The 26,185-nt window shown below is 42.5% G+C and overlaps 1 protein-coding gene across 1 annotated transcript in view; it reads right to left on the reverse strand.

Annotated features, from left to right (window-relative positions):
- Window positions 1–26,185, reverse strand: part of GALNT2 (polypeptide N-acetylgalactosaminyltransferase 2) — a 169,329-nt gene that overhangs the window by 14,768 nt on the left and 128,376 nt on the right. Inside the window, exons 11-14 of the mRNA XM_048843911.2 lie at window positions 23,260–23,386; window positions 9,254–9,346; window positions 8,987–9,070; window positions 4,309–4,435 (exon numbers count right to left, since the gene is read on the reverse strand). Of these exons, the coding sequence (XP_048699868.1) occupies window positions 4,309–4,435; window positions 8,987–9,070; window positions 9,254–9,346; window positions 23,260–23,386 (431 nt within the window). The remainder of the gene's footprint in view (window positions 1–4,308; window positions 4,436–8,986; window positions 9,071–9,253; window positions 9,347–23,259; window positions 23,387–26,185) is intronic.

Raw genomic sequence — 26,185 nt, forward strand, 5'->3', positions numbered from 1 at the left:
AAAGTGTACAGTGCTCACTTTATATTAAATTACAAATATTTGCACTATAAAAATGATAAACAAAAGAAATAGTATTTTTCAGTTCACCTCATACAAGTACCATAGTGCAACCTCTTTATCATGAAAGTGCAACTTATAAATGTAGATTTTTTTGTTGTTACATAACTGCACTCAAAAACAAAACATAAAACTTAAGAGCCTACAAGTCCACTCAGTCCTCCTACTTGTTCAGCCAATCACTAAGAGAAACAAGTTTGTTGAAGTTTACGGGAGATAATGCTGCCTGCGATGTTATTAACATGAACTGTGACCGTATAGATCACTGTTACAACCAAGCTCCTACAGTAGCACCAAATCTTGTACAAAGGAGGTGAAGTAAGGTGTCTATGGAAAGGTGGTAATTTGCTGGTTATGATTATGCTGTCTGTATGTGTGTATCATTTTTGTATTTGAAGTTATGAATATTGGCTATGTACTTGTATCTCAATGTGTTTGATTCTAAGTAGCCTCAGTGAAGCATTTGGCCAGCTTCTTGAGAAAGGACTATTCTCAGTAAGTGCCAAATCAAGAAACTGACAATGGACTTTGGGAGACGCCAATCCACATCTGAGCTTTCCTGGGAACGTTCAAACTAACATGTAAACAATGGAATTGGCCTGCAAAAAGCTGAATCATTCTTGGACATGTGACTTGCTCACATGGCTACAAACTCCATCTTGTTGCTCTGACTTTGCACAGAAGAACAAAGGGGTTTCCGCCTACAAGAAAGAGAATATAAAAGGCCCTGGAAGCCTCTCCATTTTGTCTTCAGCTGGCTCAAGACAGGACCTCTCCACCCCAAAGAGATGCCTGAAAAAACTGGAACAAAAGGTCTGAAACTACGGGGGTGTGAGTGATTGCTGGACCCAGGCCATAACCCACAACACCGGTCTGAAAAGGATTGGCCCAGACTAGGAAGGAGTCTAGTCTGTGAAAGAAGCTTATTGGGACACCTCTGAGGGTGAGATTTACCCGTATTCAGTTTCCTACTGTATTAGGTTCAGACTTGCATGTTTTGTTTCATTTTCCTTGGTAACTTACTTTGTTCTGTCTGTTACTTGGGAACCACTTAAATCCTACTTTTTATACTTAATAAAATCACTGTTGCTTATTATTGAACCCAGAGTTACTGACTAATACCTGGGAGAGCAAACAGCTGTGCATCTCTATCAGTGTTATAGAGGGTGGACAAATTTATGAGTTTACCCTGTATAAGCTTTATACAGGGTAAAACAGATTTATCTGGGGTTTGGATCCCATTGGGAGCTGGGTGCTAGAGACAGGAGCCCTTGCTAAGCCGTTTTCAGTTAAGTCTGCAACTTTGGGGTCGTGGGTCAGACCCTGGGTCTGTGTTGCAGCAGATTAGCATATCTAACTCAACAAAACAGGATTCTGAATGCCCAAACTAGCAGAGAAAACGGGCTCAGAGGTAGTCTCAGCATGTCAGGCGACAGTCCCAAGGGGGTCTCTATGACCGAACCCGTCACACTGCCCTCTTCTTATTTATAATGTCAGCTGAAAGTGAGAACAGAGGTTTGCATGGCACTGTTGTAGCCGGCATTACAAGGCATTTATGTGCCAGATATGCTAAACATTGTTATGGCTCTTCGTGCTTTAGCCACCATTCCAGTGGACATGCTTCCACGCTGATGATGCTCATTAAAAAAAATAATGCATTAATTAAATTTATGACTGAACTCCTTGGGGGAGATTTGTATGTCTCCTGCTCTGTGTTTTACCTGCATTCTGCCATATATTTCATGTTATAGCATGATGACCCAGCATATTGTTCATTTTAAGAACACTTTCACTGCAGATTTGAAAAAACGCAAAGAAGGTACCAATACGAGATTTCTAAAGACAGCTACAGCACTTGACTCAAGGTTTAAGAATCTGAAGTGCCTTCCAAAAACTGATCGGGACGGGTGTGGAGCATGCTTTCAGAAGTCTTAAACAAGCAACACTGATGCGGAATCTACAGAACCCGAACCACCAAAAAAGAAAATCAGCCTTCTGCTGATGGCATCTGACTCAGATGATGAAAATGAACATGCATTGGTCTGCACTGCTTTGGATTGTTATCGAGCAGAACCCATCAGCAGCATGGATGCATGTCCTCTGGAATGGTGGCTGAAGCATGAAGGGACATATGAATCTTTAGTGCACCTGGCACATAAATATCTTGCAATGCTGGCTACAACACTGCCATGTGAATGCCTGTTCTCACTTTCAGGTGACACTGTAAATAAGAAACAGGCAGCATTATCTCCTGCAAATGTAAACATTTGTCTCAGCGATTGACTGAACAAGGAGGAGGACTGAGTGGACTTGTAGGGCTCTAAAGTTTTAAATTGTTTTATTTTTGAATGCAGTTTTTTTTGTACATAATTCTATATTTGTAAGTTCAAATGTCATGATAAAGAGTTTGCACTATAGTACTTGTATTAAGTGAATTGAAAAATACAATTTTTATTTTTACAGTGCAAATATTTATAATAAAAATATAAAGTGAGCACTGTACACTTTGTATTCTGTGTTGTAATTGAAATCAATATATTTGAAAGTGTGGAAAAACTTCCAAAAATATTTAGATAAATAGCATTCTATTATTGTTTAACAGTGTGATTCATCGCAATTATTTTTTTTAATCGCTTGACAGCCCTAATATTTACCTTTTCCTCTCAAGGCCAGTTTGGGGCTCTCCACTTAAAGGATGAGTATTTTCACAGAGATGACAGAAAATATTTCAGTTTGTGTGTGAGCAACAGTCACTCTCAGTATTAGCGCTATGCCCTTTCTGCTGTGCCAACATTATTTATCAAGTACACAACAACAACGGTTGCTACGTCTCTCAAACAAAGATATTCTCATACTTAAATGACTAGCTTTTTGAATGTAATGTCAAGGCTCATTCTGAATAGGGCAAGTTTGCCACAGTAGTCAGCCTCTGCCCTGCATCCACTTGGGAGATTCCCAGGACAGTTTTCAAAACATTCACTGATCAAAATACCAGATGCAGGGTCTAAACAAGAGTCAAGATTTAGTCTATTCATTTTACAGAAACTCTTTCTGGAGTACTGGTACCTGAACAATCCCATCCCCTTCAAGCTGTGATAACTTCCACTGGGAGACCAAATCAGGAAAAAGCTGGCCCAGGATCAGGGAAGTACAAAGGAGGCTTAAAGTTTTTTTCAACTCTCCTCATGAGTTGTACTGTGTGCTCTTTGGCTATAGCTGCAGCTACACAAGGTCATCAAATACCATTTGGAAACATTTCTCTCTCGTCTCTGGAGAAGAGACTGAAATTGAAGATGCCTCTAAAGCTGATGGTATGGTAGGAATACATTCAGATTCATCGGATGATTTTTCTGGAATTTTTCATATTTTTTAGTTTTGTGATCCTGGTCAGATTTTCATTTTGATCCCCCCGCCCCCCCATTTTAATTTAAAGAGATTCGATTAATAGTTTAATGTGGTAGAAAAAACTGACTGATTAGCAAATTAACTATATATCCTGCTATTTATTTATTAACACTGTTAATATCAATTTAATTGTATTTGAGTTCTATTTGAAAACCATTTGTGTACAAAACAAGCACAGGAAACTAGAGAAAAAGCATATGCAAGTAGTTTGTTAACGGTGCCTGTAAGACACCACTGTATAATTAGATCCTTTGCAATAATTAATGTTTCCAGTCAGTTCTTGTTTACTGCTTTGACACACTTGCAATTAGTTTTTAAAAGAAGGATTGGAAAGGATTTACTGAAATACCATCTTTACTGTAAAAGAGTTGGATGTGATGTGTTTTCTGAAAGAACATGTCTGGGATTTAAGAAAGATTTTTCACACTTCGCAACCCCCCCACTCGGAAAGGGAACAGCCCCATATAAAAAGTATTTGTTTTTTCCCCTTGTCTTCAGGACATTTACAGAATATGGTGATACAAACTCTCAGCCCAAACTATTATTTTTTTGTAGACATACCCCACAGGAAAGATGTAACTTTTGGTGATGATGGGATAGGGCTACAGAGTAAGAGTGACAATTTAAAATATTGAGATATAGAGTGGATTAGCTGATCCTCATTTTCCATCTCTGGCCTCTATGATTCTAAAACTCAAAATGATAAGTTATTTGAGGGACAAGTGATTTAGCCAACCTTGTTGATTCGACCTTCCCAACACTAGTACACATTGCCTGCCTGCCTCAAATTCTGTATTTTTCAAAAATACTATAGGTTTTTAAAAAATAATTTAATAGCATACAGACCTGGTTTCCCCCAGCATTATGACATTCATAAACTCCAACAACACCATCTGCAAAATGGCCCAAAGTGTCGAGGCAATTGGTACCCTGCTGCAAAGCCCCAAAAGCTATATCTTGATGATCAGGTACCCTAAATATAAAAGAAACATCTGTTTTAATTCAATTTCTCTCTTGCTTTAACTTTGATGCCCTTCCTTTACTTAACAGCTTTCTAGATGAGGCAATTGGCAACAGGCAATTATTTTATTTGGTACACAGGCTATATTCCACTCCCCACAACATTTTGAAGAAGTTACAAGTTATTATTTGGTCAAGAGACCCTGCTCTCATAACTAAGCAGTCCAGTAGATTTGTAGGCTAAAAGATTGAATATGACTGAAATATACTGGAGAACTACAATGAACATGAGCATTAGAAAGTCCCATCACAAGTGTGGCTGGCAGCAATGTGTATAGTTAAGGTTCTATAGCACTTTCCACTGTGTAACTCTTTCCATTATAAATCCCTCTTCTGCGTAGCTCATGACTTTGTCAAACTTTAACCACTGAGGCAGAAATTTGGCATGCTGCAGTTCTGCCTCAGGCTGATTTTTTTCTGTAAGTTCAGTAAAAAAACAGTTCTACCACTTCTGAAAATGAAGTTCGCGGAAAATATGTTGCTTTGTCAATGTTCACAAATACAACTGTTCCTTTGAGAAACTAATGCCTCCATGCTTTGGAGCAGGGACTTGACATTTGTCAGAGAGTCTCTGTGCCATTAAGGAGCTGCCTTTTGTGCTCCCCATGAAAAATTCACTATTTGGTGACTCTATAGACCACGGAAGATCATGGTTTACTATTTGTACTTCCATAGTGCCTAGGAGCGCCAATCCTGGACCAAGACCATATTGTGCTAGGCATGGGTGGCAGGTATAATACGCCAGGTGCTTTATTATGCCCCATGCAGGTTCTGGGGCAGCACCTGTTACTCAGCTTCCTGGGTGTGGTGTTCTGTCCCCTCTAGTGGCTCTGAGACCACTTAGAGAGCTATGGCTACAGAGCAGTCTTGTTAATCCAACAACCATATGACTTTGAGCTCATACAGTAGAGGCTCATGCACTAAGCTCCAGAGGCCCTGGGTTCGATCCTAGTGGCTCCGAGACCACTAGGTGCTGTACAAATAGAAAACAAAGACAGTCCCTGCCCCAAGATTATTACGCATATTCAGTAGAGGCTTTTTAGGGACTGGCAGCAAAGATTTCATCTGCATTGAGCATGCTTTAAAAAAAAAAAAAAAAAGCTGAGCAGGACTTTTACAGCAATTGTTTCCCTGGGCTGCTGAGCACCAGGCACCAGAACTAGGAGCACAGAATATTTCTCCTGTGTTCACACTACTGGCAGCCAGTCAGCACAGAAGGGGAGAAGAAGACAGCCTGACTCAAATGCAGAGGAATAAACATGGAAATGGACATGCTGGAATACAGATAAATGGCAGGATAATAGCGTGGGGAGGCGGCCTTGGGTTATCCTGCCTTTTCTACTTCTGCTTCCCACATCCTGCTCCTATTGCCTCTGCTTTCCACCAGTTTCTCCAGGCACTCAGGTCAACCCTGTGTCCCCCAGTCCTCTTCTTTAGATGATGGATAGGTTCCTGCCTCCCTTCACACCCATCCCACTGCTCCACTCTGAACACTGAATAAGGCAGATGTCCTGTGGAAAATATAGGGTCACTTAAATACTATCATAATGTATACAATATAAGAGGGTTCAATTAAAGTTGCACAGGCAAACTTTACTCTGGAATTCCTTAATTTTTGTGCATTTGATTTTGCAACTTTAACATTTTTATGTAGATTTATGAATATATATGTATTAATGTTACAGAATGTGCCAAAACTGGAACCTTGAATCCAAATCCTTGTCAGAGCTACAGGATGAACTGCACCTTGGTCTCCTTAGTCCATCTTTAGTACACCCTGACAGGCCAGGTTCCTGCACCTCACTCTGGGTGGAACCAAGCAGTCCAACCACTTTGTGACTGGGTCTCTGACTTGCAACCCCCAGTGGTTCCCAACCACGGTTAACACCAGAAGCCCAACCTCATTTTTGGCACCCGTAAGAGTTTCCCTTCAGGAGCCTGTGACAACATAAGTTTGCAGTGACACAGAAATTGTATCTTCAAAACAAAGCATTATTTATTCATTCTTCAAAAGTACAAAGCACACAGATCAAAAGATAAAACAGAACATCTACACACATGGGTATTGCTTTATAAAAGCTGGCAAGGAAAATTTAAGATGTAAGAACCCCTCTGCCCTGCTGATTCTATCTCTGGCAGGGAGAAGCCGACTACATTCCTTTGTGCTTGCCAGACTGTCCACTTTCCACTGACATACTCTGCGCAGTCTTTTCTAGCTCACCCAAAGTTCCTCCATTTTCTAAAGTCTTTGAGGTTTAGGATCCTCCAAGATCCCTGGCTTTAGCCCTGGGAAGAGTAAACCTTTTTAGTTTGGATGAAGCCAGACAATTTCTTCCCTGTTGATGGTCCAGCCATTGTTAACTCCTTTGAAGCCGTTTACCCCAGAGGTCTTATTTTTGCCACTGTTTCATTTCTGGTGGGTTACCCCGGCAACTTCCTTTGAGTTAACTACGAATTCAGGCAGGATAATCTTACCCAGATAAACTGAGTTGCATATGATTGATTGATTTATAAATAGATAAACAGTGATTTCCCAGTTCTCACCACTTGTAGTCAGATTTTTTTTTTTTTAAGCCTAGAAGACCACCTGCATAACAGGACATAAAATCTCATCTAGTAATTCCTGCACAGAACCCACCCCTACGGTTTTGATTCCAGGTTGGATTCAAAACTGCAGTGATTGTTAAATTTTTATTCTAGTTTGGATGCAACTGAAATCTTGACATTTTGGCCCCAAAGCCTTGCAAAGACAGGTGGAGAGTTTATGCCACAACTGAACAAGTAGTTTAGCATAAAATCTAACGTGGATCTGAACACTAACCATTGAGCTCTCCAACTTTTAAGGAAGGTTCATTTTTAAAAAGAGCCATTTATTAGGAAAGAATGAGGGTCTGGGACACTGACTTTACAAAGGAGGTTTAAGCCGTAATTAACTGCTAATATCTAAAATAAATTAAGCTAATATTTTAAAAGCTTGACACGGTAAAGAATTACAGGTTAATAATGCTTTATTTACTGAAGACTGGGGTATAGTATTTGTTATAAGTTATCTATAAGCCTTCATTGAGGATACGTCAACTAAAATTTAGCATTGCCATCTTGAGGTAAAATTCAAGATGGTGACATGGTGAAAGAACAAAGCTACAAAATGCCAAATTTATTAGCTGCTTGAGGACTTGCAGGAAGGTACGAGTAATCTTAAATTTTCTAGTTAAGTTTCAAATGAAATTCATGCAAATCCTAAAACAAGAGACCCTAAAGCATAACTGTCGGTAGGTACGGGTGAGGGGGAGTTGCAGGGAGAGGAACATCTGTTCAAAAGGGACATCATAGATCATTTTTGCCCAACTCTAAGGGAAAGTATATATCCCATGGCACTTTTTGAAAAGAAAAAAAAATAACTGGTCTCCTTACCATTATCATCCCTCTTTATAAGACAGGTTCTAATGTTTATGGGTCTGTGAAAGTTTTTACTGAGGGTATATTAGCTGCTGCTTTTGCCTACAAAGATCACTGTACTACCAGTATTTATCTAACTGTATTCTAACAAAGTGTTTTGGAACTCCTACAGCAAGAAATGTGCTACTGTATAAAAGCCACATACTATTCTACAATTATTTAATAAGATTAGCTGTATGACAGATACTAGCTCACAGACCCCCTAGGTTTGACAGGTAGGGTTAGTGGTAGGATATTGAGCCATGGTGGTTTTATTCATTTAAAATCTTTGTCTGGTAAATAAATACAGCTCTGAAGATTTTTCTGTCCTACAGAAGAGATGAATGGAAATCCACCAGATATTCTCTTGCCTGGGCTCTAACCAATGCCTCCAAAGTACACCTCTACCCCGATATAACGTGACCAGATATAACATGAATTTGGATATAACACAGTAAAACAGCGCTCCGTGGAGGCGGGGCTGTGCGCTCCGGTGGATCAAAGCAAGTTCAATATAACGTGGTTTCACCTATAACACAATAAGATTTTTTGGCTCCGGAGGACAGCGTTATTCCGGGGTAGAGGTGTACCTTAAATGTTTTCATCTGAAGGCCTCAGTTAACTTATCACATAACTCTACATGGGAGGATCGCTCAATAAACTGGCAGTAAAAGTTTTTCACTGCACCTAGTTTAAGGCTTCTCACAGATAAGCATGTCACACTGGTGAAGCTAACAGCTTGAAGGAGAGCAGAGAAGGATGAAGAATGATGCATTTCCAGCAAGCAGCTAGCCCAGGAGTACAGCAGTTTTGGAGAAGAAAGTCAGCCCTCTTAGCAGTAACTGAATCACATGATGCAATTGCAATATTGATATGGAGCAAGAGGAAAGGGGATGGGTCAGTGAAGAAAATGAGAGCAGAATAAAGTACTAAGCAAAAACTGCATGTTTTAACTAGCTAATATCCTAGATGCCTGTGCAGAAGAGACATAGTAAAGTTTCTGGCCAAAGCCAGGTAAAGAAAGAACCTACGCTGCCAGAAAACAGAAAGGCTGTTTGAGACTCACCTTAACTCAGGATAGACATTTTCAAGATACCACTTGAAAGGTTTGCAGCTAAGTCTCTTTCTCAATTCCATTCGGCTTTGAATACTAGAGAGAAACAAAAACAGCAAGTTCTGGCAGTTGCATTAGATGCATTTTAAAGCACATTTAATAAGCGAGACATTTATCAGTAGAAATATATTTCAAAGAAATGAAACACCCCTTTGCTCTCATGAACTACTAATGGCAAACAGAATAAGTGAATAGTAAGAAGCAGCAGATTAGACTTACTTGCCGTAAGGTACGTTTCTGGCTGAAGGCACTGCTGCGTAATAGAAATTTTTGTACTCATCCATCCACACTTCTGCTGCCCTACGCGTATTTCTAGGAACAAATCAAATTGAGATGCAGATTATGTTTACTCCTGTCACAATCATGACACTTATTTTTGTCTGTTTTGATTATGTTTATTTTTTCCCCACCCACTACTACACATATCAGAGAGGTGCTATGACTGAAGCACACACATTTGGAATGGACTTTGTGCCTTCCTTGTGGAGCAGGCCTGCTCCACACTTAAAATTTAGGTCAACATAGCTATAATGCTCAAGAGTGTGAAAAATCCACACCAAGTGCCTCAGCTATGCCATTATAGTCCCACAGTGTAGAGATAGCCTAAGGGCTTGTCAACACATGAAAATTAACCCATAATAAGATAGGGTATGAATTTAAAGTGGATTACCTATTCCTGATTAATTCCATGTGTGGACATACTTATTTTGCAATAAAAGAGTTCATACATGGTGTTAATCAGGAATAGCAGACCAGCCCTAATAGCAGGTCCCAGCTTCCAATTAGAAAAGGTAAAAAGTTTAGTTCAAGGCTTTCATTTTCTACAAAGCTCTTTTTGAAAGCAATTTTGTTAATTCATTAGGCCACATCTTGCAAAGAAACCAAAATTTACTGAGTGGTTTTTGAATCAGCAACTTGGAAGAATCTAAAATCTCAACAGCTGGCAATATTTGACAGTTTGCCTTTTATTTTACAAGCAGTTTTCACTAAAGCCAGAGAAAACTGACACACCATCTTATGGAATGTGCATTTCTCAACCTCCTTTTTGTTCCTCCACTACACACCACCTTGAACGGATAAATAATTGTAAGTGGTGAAAAATTTAGACTTATGAACCTAGAGGTTTTGTTACAGCTGAGATGACAAAGAATAAGCTGAAGGTTAGACATTTAAATAGTGTTACAAATTCTGCATTAAAGATATGAAAATGTTGTCCAAACTCTTCAGAGATTTCTGTGTATTTTTATATATTTATCTTTATGTAAAAAGAGTGTCTTTAAACCTATTCTGAGCTGCAACGTGACTAAAGCTTTGTCATTCTCCAGAATATTCCTCTCATCATTCCGTAAAAAAGTTCTCTTCTGCTTGAGTACAGTCACAAAAAGCAACTCTAAGCTTTTATCAATTCAACATTAAATAGATAATCTTGCACAGAAACATATTACCTGATTAGATGTTGTCTTCAAAAAACCTGGTGTGTTACATATGCATACACAGAAGCAGCATCCATGTAGTTCTGTATTACAGAACCAAATGATAAATATCACACACCTCTGACTGCCTCAGTTGCCTTCTGTCCATTAACCAATCACCCCCAAAACTTACAAATATTTGTAATATTCCAAAATACTAGGTAGCTTCCAAAAGCTTTTTCTTTATAGGTCAGCCTACCAAAGAAATATTTTCCCCTTCTCTTTCAAATATGGTATTCCTATATGCCAAAAATTACCTCATATGAGAACTGGTTTGGGCAATCCTGTCCCAGTAACAGATTTTCTGTGCATAAAAATATCACAATTTGATAGTATGTTGTCATCAGATTCTGTAAGGCTAGAAATAGGAGCTTTATGCTATTGAGGGTGTCAAGGTTCCTCCCCCACGCTGAACTCTAGGGTACAGATGTGGGGACCTGCATGAAAAACCTCCTAAGCTTATCTTTACCACCTTAGGTCAAAACTTCCCCAAGGTACAAAATATTCCACCCTTTGTCCTTGGATTGGCCGCTACCACCACCAAACTAATACTGGTTACTGGGGAAGAGCTGTTTGGACGCGTCTTTCCCCCCAAAATACTTCCCAAAACCTTGCACCCCACTTCCTGGACAAGGTTTGGTAAAAAGCCTCACCAATTTGCCTAGGTGACTACAGACCCAGACCCTTGGATCTTAAGGACAATGAACAATCCTCCCAACACTTGCACCCCCCCTTTCCTGGGAAATGTTGGATAAAAAGCCTCACCAATTTGCATAGGTGACCACAGACCCAAACCCTTGGATCTGAGAACAATGAAAAAGCATTCAGTTTTCTTACAAGAAGACTTTTAATAAAAATAGAAGTAAATAGAAATAAAGAAATCCCCCCTGTAAAATCAGGACGGTAGATACCTTACAGGGTAATTAGATTCGAAAACAGAGTACCCCTCTAGGCAAAACCTTAAGTTACAAAAGAGATACACAGACAGAAATAGTTATTCTATTCAGCACAGTTCTTTTCTCAGCCATTTAAAGAAATCATAATCTAACACATACCTAGCTAGATTACTTACTAAAAGTTCTAAGACTCCATTCCTGGTCTATCCCCGGCAAAGACAGAATATAGACAGACACACAGGCCCTTTGTTTCTCTCCCTCCTCCCAGTTTTGAAAGTATCTTGTCTCCTCATTGGTCATTTTGGTCAGGTGCCAGCGAGGTTACCTTTAGCTTCTTAACCCTTTACAGGTGAGAGGAGCTTTCCCCTGGCCAGGAGGGATTTCAAAGGGGTTTACCCTTCCCTTTATATTTATGACAGAGGGGGAGATTCTCATCTTCTCAGTGGAACCCAGCATTTGCTTCTAGACTTGGGAGATTGTGAGACACCTTCAATTTTAAAAAAAGAAAAGGAGTACTAGTGGCACCTTAGAGACTAACCAATTTATCTGAGCATAAGCTTTCATGAGCTACAGCTCAGTTCATCGGATGCATCCGATGAAGTGAGCTGTAGCTCACGAAAGCTTATGCTCAAATAAATTGGTTAGTCTCTAAGGTGCCACTAGTCCTCCTTTTTTCTTTTTGCGAATACAGACTAACATGGCTGCTACTCTGAAATCTTCAATTTTAAGTAGTTATGTACTTTAGGTCATTTTTAGACATCTCTCTGACCTCCTGAGGTATGTACGATTGGACAGGAAGGATATGGACAATATTCCCAGTACAAACTTTTTAAACTCTCTAAAATGTAGTTTTTCAGCTCTTCCTCCTGTCAAAACTTTCTCTTCACACACACCCCCTGCTCCCAGAGGGAGCCTTATTTCCTTTTACAAAATTAGAAGTGATCGTTTGGGGAATTAAAGTTTTATTTCATTAGCCCCTTCCATGCTCTGAAGCCTATTTTGTACATTTGGCAATAAAAATCTCTAGTGATTTATGGGACATTACCCATCTTCATCAGCTCAGGGAGGATAAGTCCATCAATGGCTATTAGCCAAGATGTTCAGGGATTCAACCCCATGTTTCAGAGTAACAGCCGTGTTAGTCTGTATTCGCAAAAAGAAAAGGAGTATTTGTGGCACCTTAGAGACTAACCAATTTATTTGGGCATCCGATGAAGTGAGCTGTAGCTCACGAAAGCTTGTGCTCAAATAAATTGGTTAGTCTCTAAGGTGCCACAAGTACTCCTTTTCTTTTTGCGAACTCCATGTTATGGCTGTCCCTAGCCTCTGGTTTGCAAGAAGCTAGGAGTGGACAACGGGGGATGGATCACTCAATGATTGACTGTTCTGTTCATTCCCTCTGCAGCACCTGGCATTGGCCACTGCTGGAAGACAGGATACTGGGCTAGATGGACCTTTGGTCTGACCCAGTATGGCTGTTCTTATGTTATCTTTGGAGAAACATATTGCTTTGGGAGTTAAAGACATCTTTAATTTGTATCCTTCTGATTCTGCAGGGGAAATGAAATGACCACGAGCTGGTCAAAAACTCCTGAGTGCAAAAACCACAAGCAAAGAGGAAGCTCAAACAATCTCTGCGTTTTGATTGACGATAATTTCCTTGTGGAAACTGCTAATTTTCTAAATAAACTCCCTTTCAGCCAAAACCGAGGAGTTATTTTTCAGCTCCCCCTCTGCTTCTGGCTTTTGTCAGGGATACTTCCTAATTTAGTCAACAGCAATTCAAGTATAAACAAAATTGTAATAATTAACCTTATCCACCCCCCCCCCCAAAAGCAATTACAGTGACTTGAAAGGGTTTTCACGGCCTTTCAGTCCTTGATGCAGCTGGGCAGCCAAAGGGGGAGGAGGAGGAAAATCAGCCATGTGGAAAGGCAGAGCAGGAGAGACATTGGTTACAGATTTCAGAGTAGCAGCCGTGTTAGTCTGTATTCACAAAAAGAAAAGGAGTACTTGTGGCACCTTAGAGACTAACCAATTTATCTGAGCATAAGCTTTCGTGAGCTACAGCTCACTTCATCGGATGCATTCAGTGGAACTCACGAAAGCTTATGCTCAAATAAATTTGTTAGTCTCTAAGGTGCCACAAGTACTCCTTTTCTTTTTGCGAATACAGACTTCCACTATCTTTACAGTTCAAGCTGGTATTGGTTTCTTAAAATCATTTTGAAGAACAAAGATAGGGACATGTTGTTCTAAAAAGATTTTCCCTTCCAGTATTTTCCCCATTCACCCATTACACCTAATGAGTGTAAGGATGTCTGTCTGAATGAGGAGGTCCTACCTGTGCACCCTTGCAATTTGACTGCATAACTGACATCACAGGCCAGAACCTTTCCAACCCAAATGCAGTTGTAGATAGTGCTCCAGACATACAGTAATTTGATTTACCACACACAGTTATATTGTATATAGACACACCCTTTCCTCTTGCTCAAATCTGGGCTACATTTCTTTTAGTATAAGAGCTCGGTGAATAATAGATTTTTTCGGTTCACTAACTGAAAAAAATGACGACTTTTTCAGCAAATAGAAAAGTAAAAAAACCTGAGTTAAAACAAAATGTTTCAGTAATGACAAAACATTTAATTACTACCCAAATACTTTCATTTCAGTGTTCAGGCATTTTGAAAAAAGCAAAGGAAAGGAGGACTATATTCACAAAATTGCTGGAAGGAAAGGAGTACTTGTGGCACCTTAGAGACTAAAAAATTTATTTGAGCATAAGCTTTCATGAGCTACAGCTCACTTCATAGAATATCAAGTTCGGAAGGGACCTCAGGAGGTCATCTAGTCCAACCCCCCGCTCAAAGCAGGACCAATCCCCAATTTTTGCCACAGATCCCTAAATGGCCCCCTCAAGGATTGAGCTCACAACCCTGGGTTTAGCAGGCCAATGCTCAAACCACTGAGCTATCCCTCCCCCCATCGGATGCATTCAGTGGAAAATACAGTGGGGAGATTTATATACACAGAGAACATGAAACAGTGGGTGTTACCATACACACTGTAACAAGAGTGATCAGGTAAGGTGAGCTATTACCAACAGAAGAGCGGGCGGGGTGGGGGGAACCTTTTGTAGTGATAATCAAGGTGGGCCATTTCCAGCAGTTGACAAGAACATCTGAGGAACAGTGGGGGTGGGGGGGGGGGCAGGATAAACATGGGGAAATAGTTTTACTTTGTGTAATGACCCATGCACTCCCTGTCTCTATTCAAGCCTAAGTTCATTGTATCCAGTTTGCAAATTAATTCCAATTCAGCAGTCTCTCCTTGGAGTCTGTTTTTGAAGTTTTTTTGTTGAAGTATTGCCACTTTTAGGTCTGTAATCGAGTGACCAGAGAGATTGAAGTGTTCTCCAACTGGTTTTTGAATGTTATAACCCTTGACGTCTGATTTGTGTCCATTTATTCCTTTACGTAGAGATTGTCCAGTTTGGCCAATGTACATGGCAGAGGAGCACTGCTGGTACATGATGGCATATATCACATTTGTAGATCTGCAGGTGAACGAGCCTCTGATATTGTGGCTGATGTGATTAGGCCCTATGATGTATTCAGGGCACACCACTCCCCACTGTTCCTCAGATATTCTTGCCAACTGCTGGAAATGGCCCACCTTGATTATCACTACAAAAGGTCGCCCCCAACCCCCCACCCAGCTCTCCTGCTGGTAATAGCTCACCTTACCTGATCACTCGCTGTAGCTCACGAAAGCTCATGCTCAAATAAATTGGTTAGTCTCTAAGGTGCCACAAGTACTCCTTTTCTTTTTGCGAATACAGACTAACACGGCTGTTACTCTGAAACCTCTCATTACAGTGTGTATGGTAATACCCATTGTTTTATGTTCTCTGTGTATATAAATCTCCCCACTGTATTTTCCACTGAATGCTTCCGATGAAATGAGCTGTAGCTCACGAAAGCTTATGCTCAAATAAATTTGTTAGTCTCTAAGGTGCTACAAGTCCTCCTTTTCTTTATGCGAATACAGACTAACACGGCTGCTACTCTGAAACTTGTCAAAATTGTTGGAGAAGGTGGTGATGGTGCCTCCCTTAAAAGCTCTTTCTCCCTGGCCCAATGACTATCCATTGTCATTCATAGTGACAATTTGTACAGGGAAAGTGTGAGAATGACACTGCAACCTGGACTGTAGAGCACTCTCCCTCAGCCCTGGTCTACACTAGGACTTTAGGTCGAATTTAGCAGCATTAAATAGATGTAAACCTGCACCCGTCCACACGATGAAGCTCTTTATTTCGACTTAAAGGGCTCTTAAAATCGATTTCCTTACTCCACCCCTGACAAGTGGATTAGCGCTTAAATCGGCCTTGCCGGCTCGAATTTGGGGTACTGTGGACACAATTCGACGGTATTGGCCTCCGGGAGCTATCCCAGAGTGCTCCATTATGACCGCTCTGGACAGCACTCTCAACTCAGATGCACTGGCCAGGTAGACAGGAAAAGAACCGCAAACTTTTGAATCTCATTTCCTGTTTGGCCAGCGTGGCAAGCTGCAGGTGACCATGCAGAGCTCATCAGCACAGGTGACCATGATGGAGTCCCAGAATCGCAAAAGAGCTCCAGTATGGACCGAACGGGAGGTACGGGATCTGATCGCTGTTTGGGGACAGGAATCCGTGCTATCAGAACTCCGTTCCAGTTTTCGAAATGCCAAAACCTTTGTGAAAATCTCCCAGGGCATGAAGGACAGAGGCCATAACAGGGACCCAAAGCAGTGCCGCGTGAAACTGAAGGAGCTGAGGCAAGCCTACCAGAAAACCAGAGAGGCGAACAGCCGCTCTGGGTCAGAGCCCCAAACATGCCGCTTCTATGATGAGCTGCATGCCATTTTAGGGGGTTCAGCCACCACTACCCCAGCCGTGTTGTTTGACTCCTTCAATGGAGATGGAGGCAATACGGAAGCAGGTTTTGGGGACGAAGAAGATGATGATGATGAGGAGGTTGTAGATAGCTCACAGCAAGCAAGCGGAGAAACCGGTTTTCCCGACAGCCAGGAACTGTTTCTCACCCTAGACCTGGAGCCAGTACCCCCCGAACCCACCCAAGGCTGCCTCCTGGACCCAGCAGGCGGAGAAGGGACCTCTGGTGAGTGTACCTTTTAAAATACTATACATGGTTTAAAAGCAAGCATGTGAAAGGATTACTTTGCCCTGGCATTTGCGGTTCTCCTAGATGTAGTCCTAAAGCCTTTGCAAAAGGTTTCTGGGGAGGGCAGCCTTATTGCGTCCTTCATGGTAGGACACTTTACCACTCCAGGCCAGTAACACGTACTCGGGAAACATTGTAGAACACAGCATTGCAGTGTATGTTTGCTGGCATTCAAACAACATCCGTTCTTTATCTCTCTGTGTTATCCTCAGGAGAGTGAGATATAATTCATGGTCACCTGGTTGAAATAGAGTGCTTTTCTTCAGGGGACACTCAGAGGAGCCCATTCCTGCTGGGCTGTTTGCCTGCGGCTGAACAGAAATGTTCCCCGCTGTTAGCCACAGGGAGGGGGGAAGGTTGAGGGGGTAGTCACGCGGTGGGAGGAGGCAAAATGCGACCTTGTAACGAAAGCACATGTGCTATGTATGTAATGTTAACAGCAAGGTTTACCCTGAAAGAGTGTAGCCACTGTTTTATAAAATGTGTCTTTAAATACTGCTGTCCCTTTTTTTTTCTCCACCAGCTGCATGTGTTTCGATGATCACAGGATCTTCTCCTTCCCAGAGGCTAGTGAAGCTTAGAAAGAAAAAAAAATGCACTCACGATGAAATGTTCTCCGAGCTCATGCTGTCCTCCCACACTGACAGAGCACAGACGAATGCGTGGAGGCAAATAATGTCAGAGTGCAGGAAAGCACAAAATGACCGGGAGGAGAGGTGGCGGGCTGAAGAGAGTAAGTGGCGGGCTGAAGAGAGTAAGTGGCGGGCTGAAGAGAGGGCTGAAGCTCAAATGTGGCGGCAGCGTGATGAGAGGAGGCAGGATTCAATGCTGAGGCTGCTGCAGGACCAAACCAGTATGCTCCAGTGTATGGTTGAGCTGCAGCAAAGGCAGCTCGAGCACAGACTGCCACTGCTGCCCCTCTGTAGCCAACCGCCCTCCTCCCCAAGTTCCATAGCCTCCACACCCAGACGCCCAAGAACGCGGTGGGGGGGCCTCCGGCCAACCAGCTACTCCACCACAGAGGATTGCCCAAAAAAAAGAAGGCTGGCATTCAATAAATTTTAAAGTTGTAAACTTTTAAAGTGCTGTGCTTAAAGTGCTGTGTGGCATTTTCCTTCCCTCCTCCACCACCCCTCCTGGGATACCTTGGTAGTCATCCCCCTATTTGTGTGATGAATGAATAAAGAATGCATGAATGTGAAGCAACAATGACTTTATTGCCTCTGCAAGCGGTGATTGAAGGGAGGAGGGGAGGGTGGTTAGCTTACAGGGAAGTAGAGTGAACCAAGGGGCGGGGGGTTTCATCAAGGAGAAACAAACAGAACTTTCACACCGTAGCCTGGCCAGTCATGAAACTGGTTTTCAAAGCTTCTCTGATGCGTACCGCGCCCTCCTGTGCTCTTCTAACAGCCCTGGTGTCTGGCTGCGCGTAACCAGCAGCCAGGCGATTTGCCTCAACCTCCCACCCCGCCATAAACGTCTCCCCCTTACTCTCACAGATATTGTGGAGCACACAGCAAGCAGTAATAACAGTGGGAATATTGGTTTCGCTGAGGTCTAAGCGAGTCAGTAAACTGCGCCAGCGCGCCTTTAAACGTCCAAATGCACATTCTACCACCATTCTGCACTTGCTCAGCCTGTAGTTGAACAGCTCCTGACTACTGTCCAGGCTGCCTGTGTACGGCTTCATGAGCCATGGCATTAAGGGGTAGGCTGGGTCCCCAAGGATACATATAGGCATTTCAACATCCCCAACAGTTATTTTCTGGTCTGGGAATAAAGTCCCTTCCTGCAGCTTTTGAAACAGACCAGAGTTCCTGAAGATGCGAGCATCATGCACCTTTCCCGGCCATCCCACGTTGATGTTGGTGAAACGTCCCTTGTGATCCACCAGAGCTTGCAGCACTATCGAAAAGTACCCCTTGCGGTTTATGTACTCGGCGGCTTGGTGCTCCGGTGCCAAGATAGGGATATGGGTTCCGTCTATAGCCCCACCACAGTTAGGGAATCCCATTGCAGCAAAGCCATCCACTATGACCTGCACATTTCCCAGGGTCACTACCCTTCATATCAGCAGATCTTTGATTGCGTGGGCTACTTGCATCACAGCAGCCCCCACAGTAGATTTGCCCACTCCAAATTGATTCCCAACTGACCGGTAGCTGTCTGGCGTTGCAAGCTTCCACAGGGCTATCGCCACTCGCTTCTCAACTGTGAGGGCTACTCTCATCTTGGTATTCATGCGCCTCAGGGCAGGGGAAAGCAAGTCACAAAGTTCCATGAAAGTGCCCTTACGCATGCGAAAGTTTCGCAGCCACTGGGAATCGTCCCAGACCTGCAACACTATGCGGTCCCACCAGTCTGTGCTTGTTTCCCGAGCCCAGAATCGGCGTTCCACAGCATGAACCTGCCCCATTAGCACCATGATGCATGCATTGGCAGGGCCCATGCTTTCAGAGAAATCTGTGTCCATGCCCTGATCACTCACGTGACCACGCTGACGTCGCCTCCTCGCCCGGTATCGCTTTGCCAGGTTCTGGTGCTGCATATACTGCTGGATAATGCGTGTGGTGTTTAATGTGCTCCTAATTGCCAAAGTGAGCTGAGCGGCCTCCATGCTTGCCTTGGTATGGCGTCCGCACAGAAAAAAGGCGCGGAACTATTGTCTGCCGTTGCTCTGACGGAGGGAGGGGCGACTGACGACACGGCTTACAGGGTTGGCTTCAGGGAGCTAAAATCAACAAAGGGGGTGCCTGTACATCAAGGAGTATTTCAGGCAGGACTGCACGGAGGGTTCCAATAAGAAATGGTGCACCTAAGTTATCGTTCTTATTGGAACAAGGAGGTTAGCCTGGCCTCTGATTGATACATGGCTAGATTTACCTCGCTGCACCTTCTCTGTAAGTGACTGCAGTGTGATCTAGAGGAATGAGTCCCCTAGACAGGGGAGGAGGCAAATGAGGACAAAACAAATCTGGTCTATTTCTTGTTCTGAGCCACTCCATCTATCTTTTACATCTTTGGCTGACAGCAGACGGTGCAGAAGGACTGCATGCCATCCACATCTCATGACTGCTCGGCAGAAGATGGTATAGTACGACTGCTAGCAGTCCGTATCGCCTGCCCGCTCACCATAAGACGGTTCAATAGGACTGACTGCAGGACTAAAGAGAATGACCTGGTCAAGTCACTCCAAATTTAGTCCCTGCACCCATGTCTGCCCAGGCGCTCCCAGCTGACGTGGCCAGGAGCACCTCGGACATGACGATGACGGCTACCAGTCGTACTGTACCGTCTGCTGCCAGAAGGCAAGGGGTTGCTGCTACTGTGTAGCAATGCCGTACCGCGTCTGCCAGCACCCAGGAGACATAGGGTGACGGTTACCTGAGCGGGCTCCATGCTTGCAGTGGTATGGCGGCTGCACAGGTAACTCAGGAAAAAAGGCGCGAAATGATTGTCTGCCCTTGCTTTCACGGAGGGAGGGAGGGAACGGGGGCCTGACGATATGTACCCAGAACCACCCGCGACAATGTTTTAGCCCCATCAGGCATTGGGATCTCAACCCAGAATTCCAATGGGCAGCGGAGACTGTGGGAACTGTGGGATAGCTACCCACAGTGCAACGCTCCGGAAGTCGACTCTAGCCTCGGTACTGTGGAAGCGCTCCGCCGAGTTAATGCACTTAATGCACTTAGAGCATTTTCTGTGGGGACACACACACTCGAATATATAAAACCGATTTCTAAAAAACCGACTTCTATAAATTCGACCTTATTCCGTACTGTAGACATACCCTCAGTGTGGGAGACACAATTTCAAATTCTTTGTCTCTCACATTCCAGGTGAATGCCCTAACCACTGGGCTAAAACTTATAAGGGATGAACCTCCACCTCTTGTCATTTTCTGAATCTGGTGTCTGCCTTTCCTTTGCTTTGTCAAAATGTCTGAAATTTAAAATAGAATTTTTGGTCAGAACCAAAAAGTTGAACTTTGACATTACCAAAACATTTTGATTTTTCCAGTTTGGTTGAAACAGTTCTGTGAATCTGATACAAATTCGCAAATAGTTTTGGTTAACCCAAACATGCTTTCTTGGCTAGTAAGCTATTTGTCTGAAAAATTTCGCCCATCTCTATTAAGTACCTATTAAGTCTTTTGTGAGGAAAAGCGTCTTGGCATTAGCCCAAAACTGAAAATTGCAGAGCAGTGTGCAAATTACATAGTCTTTCATTAACATGACCCTGAAAGCTACTGTGAAATTGATATGCAGTTACGTCATAAACCCAACCCATATAGTGGAATCAGTAGATCATCTTATTCCCTGGTGTAATATTAATATAATGTAATCAAGACAGGGTATTTCATTATCCATCTTTTGTTTCTTCACATGTGCCATTAATAATTTTCCACAGCAGCATAACATTCAGATCTCAACAGAAAGGGGAAAGCAGATATTTAAAGAAAAATCCCTGCTAAAACTATTCAGAGAAACAAGACCAGTATTTTATTTCACCAAATCAGCCAATTCATTAGTGCTGCGTAAAAAGTAGAATCAATTTGCACTTCCAAAGAGAGTATTTTATCTAATGTGAAACACTGCCTAAGGGATTGGCTCAAAAGCTTCCAGGTGTGAAGAACGTATGTCTGGGCTCCCTAGATCAGTGGTTTTCAAAGTTCAGGTTCCGACCAGCACTGGATCGTGGAATGCAAGGCACTGGGTTGCCTTACTCAGCACCCAGAGACCCTAGCATCCAGCCAGTGAAAACTAGTAGCCCCTTCCTGTTCTGAAACCGCACTGCATCCTGGCAACAGGTCCGGCTCGTAGGCAGGGGGGCCAAAGGGCTCCGAGTGCTGCCCCCACCCCAAGCACTGGCTCCGCACTCGGGGGTGGGGGGGGGCCTGTGGGCGAGAGCCACTTGGAGTCGCTTGCGCGCCTCCACTTAGGAGCCAGACCTGCTGGCTGCTTCTGGGGCACAGCGCAGTCCGCGGTGCCAGGACAGGCAGGAAGCCTGCCTCTGCACCCTGACTGTGCTGCTGACCAGGAGCAGCTGGAGGTAAGCCCACGCCCCAATCCCCTGCCCCACCCCTGAGCCGCCCAACCCCCCCCAATGCAGAGCCCCCTCCCACATCCCAAACCCCTCATCCCCAGCTCCATTGAATCGCGGGCATCAACAATTTTCTTCTATTGGGTCACCAGGAAAAAAAAAGTTTTAAAACCACTGCTCTAGATGACTCGTATTAAATATGATTTGCTTGGGCTCCAGAATCCCTACAGTACAAAACACATCATTTTATTCTGTTTGCATTTAGCATTTTGTAAATCCTATAAATTATTGATGCTTCATCAACTTGGGAGAACTTGGAGGAATTCCCAAACGCAAATGCTCGACATACTTTGTGCCTAGAATAAGGGTTTGTCTATGCTACGGATACTACAGTGGCTCAGCTACAGTGCTATGGTGACGTAATATAGACTCTTCTTACAGTGATAGAAGGGGTTTTTCCATATGCCTTGCCAAGTGGTGGTAGCATTTGTCCATCAACTTAGTAGCATCTACACTGGGTTAGGCTGGCATAGCTATGGTGCTCAATTTCACACCCCTTAATGACATACTTATGTTGATCTAAACTTTAAGTGTAGACCAGGCCTCACGCTGCATCTCTGATTCTTTGGGAAAAGAACACGTGAATGTAAGACTACTACAATGTACTTATACTGTACCTTGATGCATAGGTCTCAAAGCTCTTTACAAAAGTTGATAAAAATCACTTTCCTCATTCTACAGAACTGAGAAAAAGTTAGTGATTCAAGTTCACACAGTGAATCAATAGCAGAGATGGGATTTCTTAACTTCTGAACCATGCTGCCTCCCCAAAAAGGTGGTGGTGGGGGAGGAGGGTTAAAGTTACAGTACAAGGAAGGAAAACTTCATATAACAAACACAGAAAGAAAGAGGAGTGGATATTTTTGACAGGTCAGATTCTAATAGGTACTACTCATTGCAAGTATCAGAATCTGGGCCTATGTGATTACTAGCATGACACCACAGAATTGTTTAGTATTGAACTAGCAACCCCAAACCAAAATGTAACACACAAATATACAAAAAGATCACACCATTGGTGGATTCTGAGTGTCTGACGTGGAAAAATGAACAATTTAATTTTCTTCATCTTTTAAAAACAGACTGAATACTGAAGATAAAGCCTTTATTTCCCTCAAGACCTTTTAAGAAGATATACACACAAAGTTTTCAAAGTTGATAAGTTTCCATTGTTAAAATATTTTCCATTGCTTCCCTTTCCCCATTTGGCCCAGAATTCTTCCGGCTGATAGCAGGCAATTCCTCGCCTCTTTATTAAAACATTTCACCACTATCAGCTTAATCTTCCAATTTTTATTTTTGCCCTAATTTCAGCATCTGCGTTATCACTAGGGCTGAAAGGTAATCTCCTTTTAATTAAAAAATTTCTTCGTAAGATTTTCACTTCAGATCCTATTGTACATATTTTTAGTAAAAGGCCCTGGAAGTTTAATGAAGTTACTGCCACCTGCTGGCTAACTGGAAAACACCCAAAATCCACAGTTCCACAGTTTAGCCAAGAACTTGCAAATAGTTACCTTGCAAACACAGTACCACTCCCACCAGGGAAGGTGTAAGGATGTTGCTTGCGGAATACATGACCCACTCTGCTGCATGGGATAATTTCAAGGCTCCCTCCACATTGCCACACTCTGAATGAAATCTCTGCAATTAGGAATGCATGATAAGTATCCACATAAACCTAAAGTAATTTGTAAATTCTGACTCTTCACACATTTTTTCAATATATGCACTATGTCACGTAGGATTAAAGGAAAATATTTAGCTTGCAGAGAACATAATGAGCTTTTATAGTACTTGCCTGGAAGAAAAGTAAAGAGGACTCTCTGAAAAAGCTAACAAACTGAGCTTAGCACGTCTGACAGTCTCACTTCAGTGTTCTCTAAACTCTGGAGAAGCAGCTATGGATTTATATCCCTTTGCCTGCCAGTATTTATAAAGTTCCACTGGTGAGTTTTACTAGAGAGTTTACACAGCTTTCGGCCCAGAGATTAAAATCTATAGTGGACCGATGCGAAACAAAACAACTAAATTCAAGTGTGAGCTATGTAGAGTTGTACTTATTGATAAAAGTTTGAAGCTAGTTTGCATAGTTTCAGCAGAGAGCTGGGTGAAGGGTAAGCACACAACAGATGTCAATATTAGAAGTCATATGGGGTTTAGGAGGATTTGTTCTGAATGTCAGATCATGGAATTAGAACTGGCACAGTTTGCATAAAAAGGTAGCTTTTTAAAAAAAGGATTGAAATAATCACGAATTCAGTCCAACAAGATAGCGTTTGTATTCAATATTGAAGTTGATTTTATTTTTACAATAAATTTTGAAATACCTGCCTGCAAGCCAAATTCTGTTGCCCGGCCCTGCATGCGTGATCTCTCACACCAAACCGGCAGGCCCTCAATATAAAAGGCAAAATGCGACTATGTAATGTTAACAGCTTGGTTCATCATGAAAGTCGACCCATTGTTCTTTAAAATGTGTCTTTTTAAATACTACTCTCCCTTTTTTTCCCCCTCTCGCAGCTGCAAATGTTTCAACGCTCCCCCTATCATCTCTGTCCCAGGGGCTAGTGCAGATGAGAAGGCAGAAAAAAAAACGCACTCATGATGAAATGTTCTCTGAGCTCATGCAGTCCTCCCACACTGAAAGAGCTCAGAAGAATGTGTGGAGGAAAACAATGGCAGAGTTCAGGAAAGCAGAAAATGAACGCGAGGACAGGAGGGATGAGCAAGATGAGAGGTTGCAGGAGCAAGAGGAGAGGTTGCGGCAGCGTGATGAGAGGAGGCAGGATGCAATGCTGAGGCTACTGGGGGATCAAATGGATATGTTCTGGCGTCTGGTGGAGGAAAGGCAGCAGGAGCACAGACTGCTGCTGCAGCCCCTGTGTAACCGCCCACCCTCCTCCCCAAGTTCCATGCACTCCGCCAACTTAATGCGCTTAGTGTGGACATATGCAATTGACTGCATAAAATCGATTTCTAAAAATTGACTTCTGTAATGTCGACCTAATTTCATAGTGTAGACATACCCTTAGAAACTCTTCACCTTGAGAAATTACAGCTTCCAGCCTGCCCTCCCCGCCCCACCTCAAGCTCTTGATCCTGCAAAGCATTTAAGCACCTGCTTAACTTTAAGCACATGAAGTTAGTAGGACTACTCATGCTTAAAATTAAACATGTACTTAAGTGCTCTTCTGGATTCGGGCCAAAAGAGTGAAAGGAAACCGTATAGAGAACGTGTGGGACAGCAGGAGAGAAAGTGCTTGGACAGGGATCTCAGGGCTGTGTTCCCACAGAAGGAAAAAGGGACTGAGTGAGCTGATGGAACCTTCCATCAGCAGGTAAAGAAAGAAGAGCATTAAAATATACTGACTGGCTCAAGGATAATACTGTATGCACTGGTTTAAAAATGCTTTCAGATAAAGTAAAGTCAACTGCAACATGCAGTATTAGTTTTACAATGAATTTCCTGGTAATTTTTAAAAAAGTGACCATAATTGCAACATTCAAATAAGCATGATTTAGTAATGCACAATCAACATGAGAGCCAAACACATGAATCAAGTGTTTGAATACTCATGTGTATTATAGTTCAGTCAGGAGTTATTTTAGTGAAGTTCCATGGCCTGTGTTAAATAGGAGGTGAGACCAGACAATCCTTCCAATCCTTGAATGTACTAAATTATTTGTATTACTGTAGTGTACTTCTGGCAACAGATTCATATAAATGCACTCCAAGGCTTTAAATAAGTGCTTATGTAAAAACCCTGAATGGATGGATGGATGGATATACGACACACTAAAAGTTTGAAAGTAGTGTACTGTGCATATGCAGTACACAAATTTGAACTGTAAGTGGTTTCTAAATTAAAGTACTTTAAAAAATGTCTAAGATACTTAATATAGTAAAACTATATTTTATTTTATATATTTTAATATAGTAAATCAAAGTAAAACTATTTCCCCTTGTTTATTCCCCCCCCCCCCTACTGTTCTGGTCAACTGCTGGAAATGGCCCACCTTGATTATCACTACAAAAGGTTCCCTCCCGCCCCCACTCTCCTGTTGGTAATAGCTCACCTTTCCTGATCACTCTTGTTACAGTGTGTATGGTAACACCCATTGTTTCATGTTCTCTCTGTATAGAAGATCTCCCCCCTAATATTTTCCACTGTATGCATCCGATGAAGTGAACTGTAGCTCACGAAAGCTCATGCTCTGATAAATTTGTTAGTCTTTAAGGTGCCACAAGTACTCCTTTTCTTTTTGTGGATACAGACTAACACGGCTGCTACTCTGAAACCCCTTAATATAGTCCTTCAGTAAAGACAGAAGCAAATTGGAAGTTCTAAAAAGCTGTCACAGTGAAAAATGTTTTTGAATACACCTCTCCTAGCAGAAGCAGAAAACTTCATGTTACTGTAACCCAAACAACCAAAACAG

Source organism: Caretta caretta, chromosome 3 (genome assembly GCF_965140235.1).
Source record: "Caretta caretta isolate rCarCar2 chromosome 3, rCarCar1.hap1, whole genome shotgun sequence".
In the NCBI taxonomy this organism is placed as follows: domain Eukaryota; kingdom Metazoa; phylum Chordata; order Testudines; family Cheloniidae; genus Caretta; species Caretta caretta.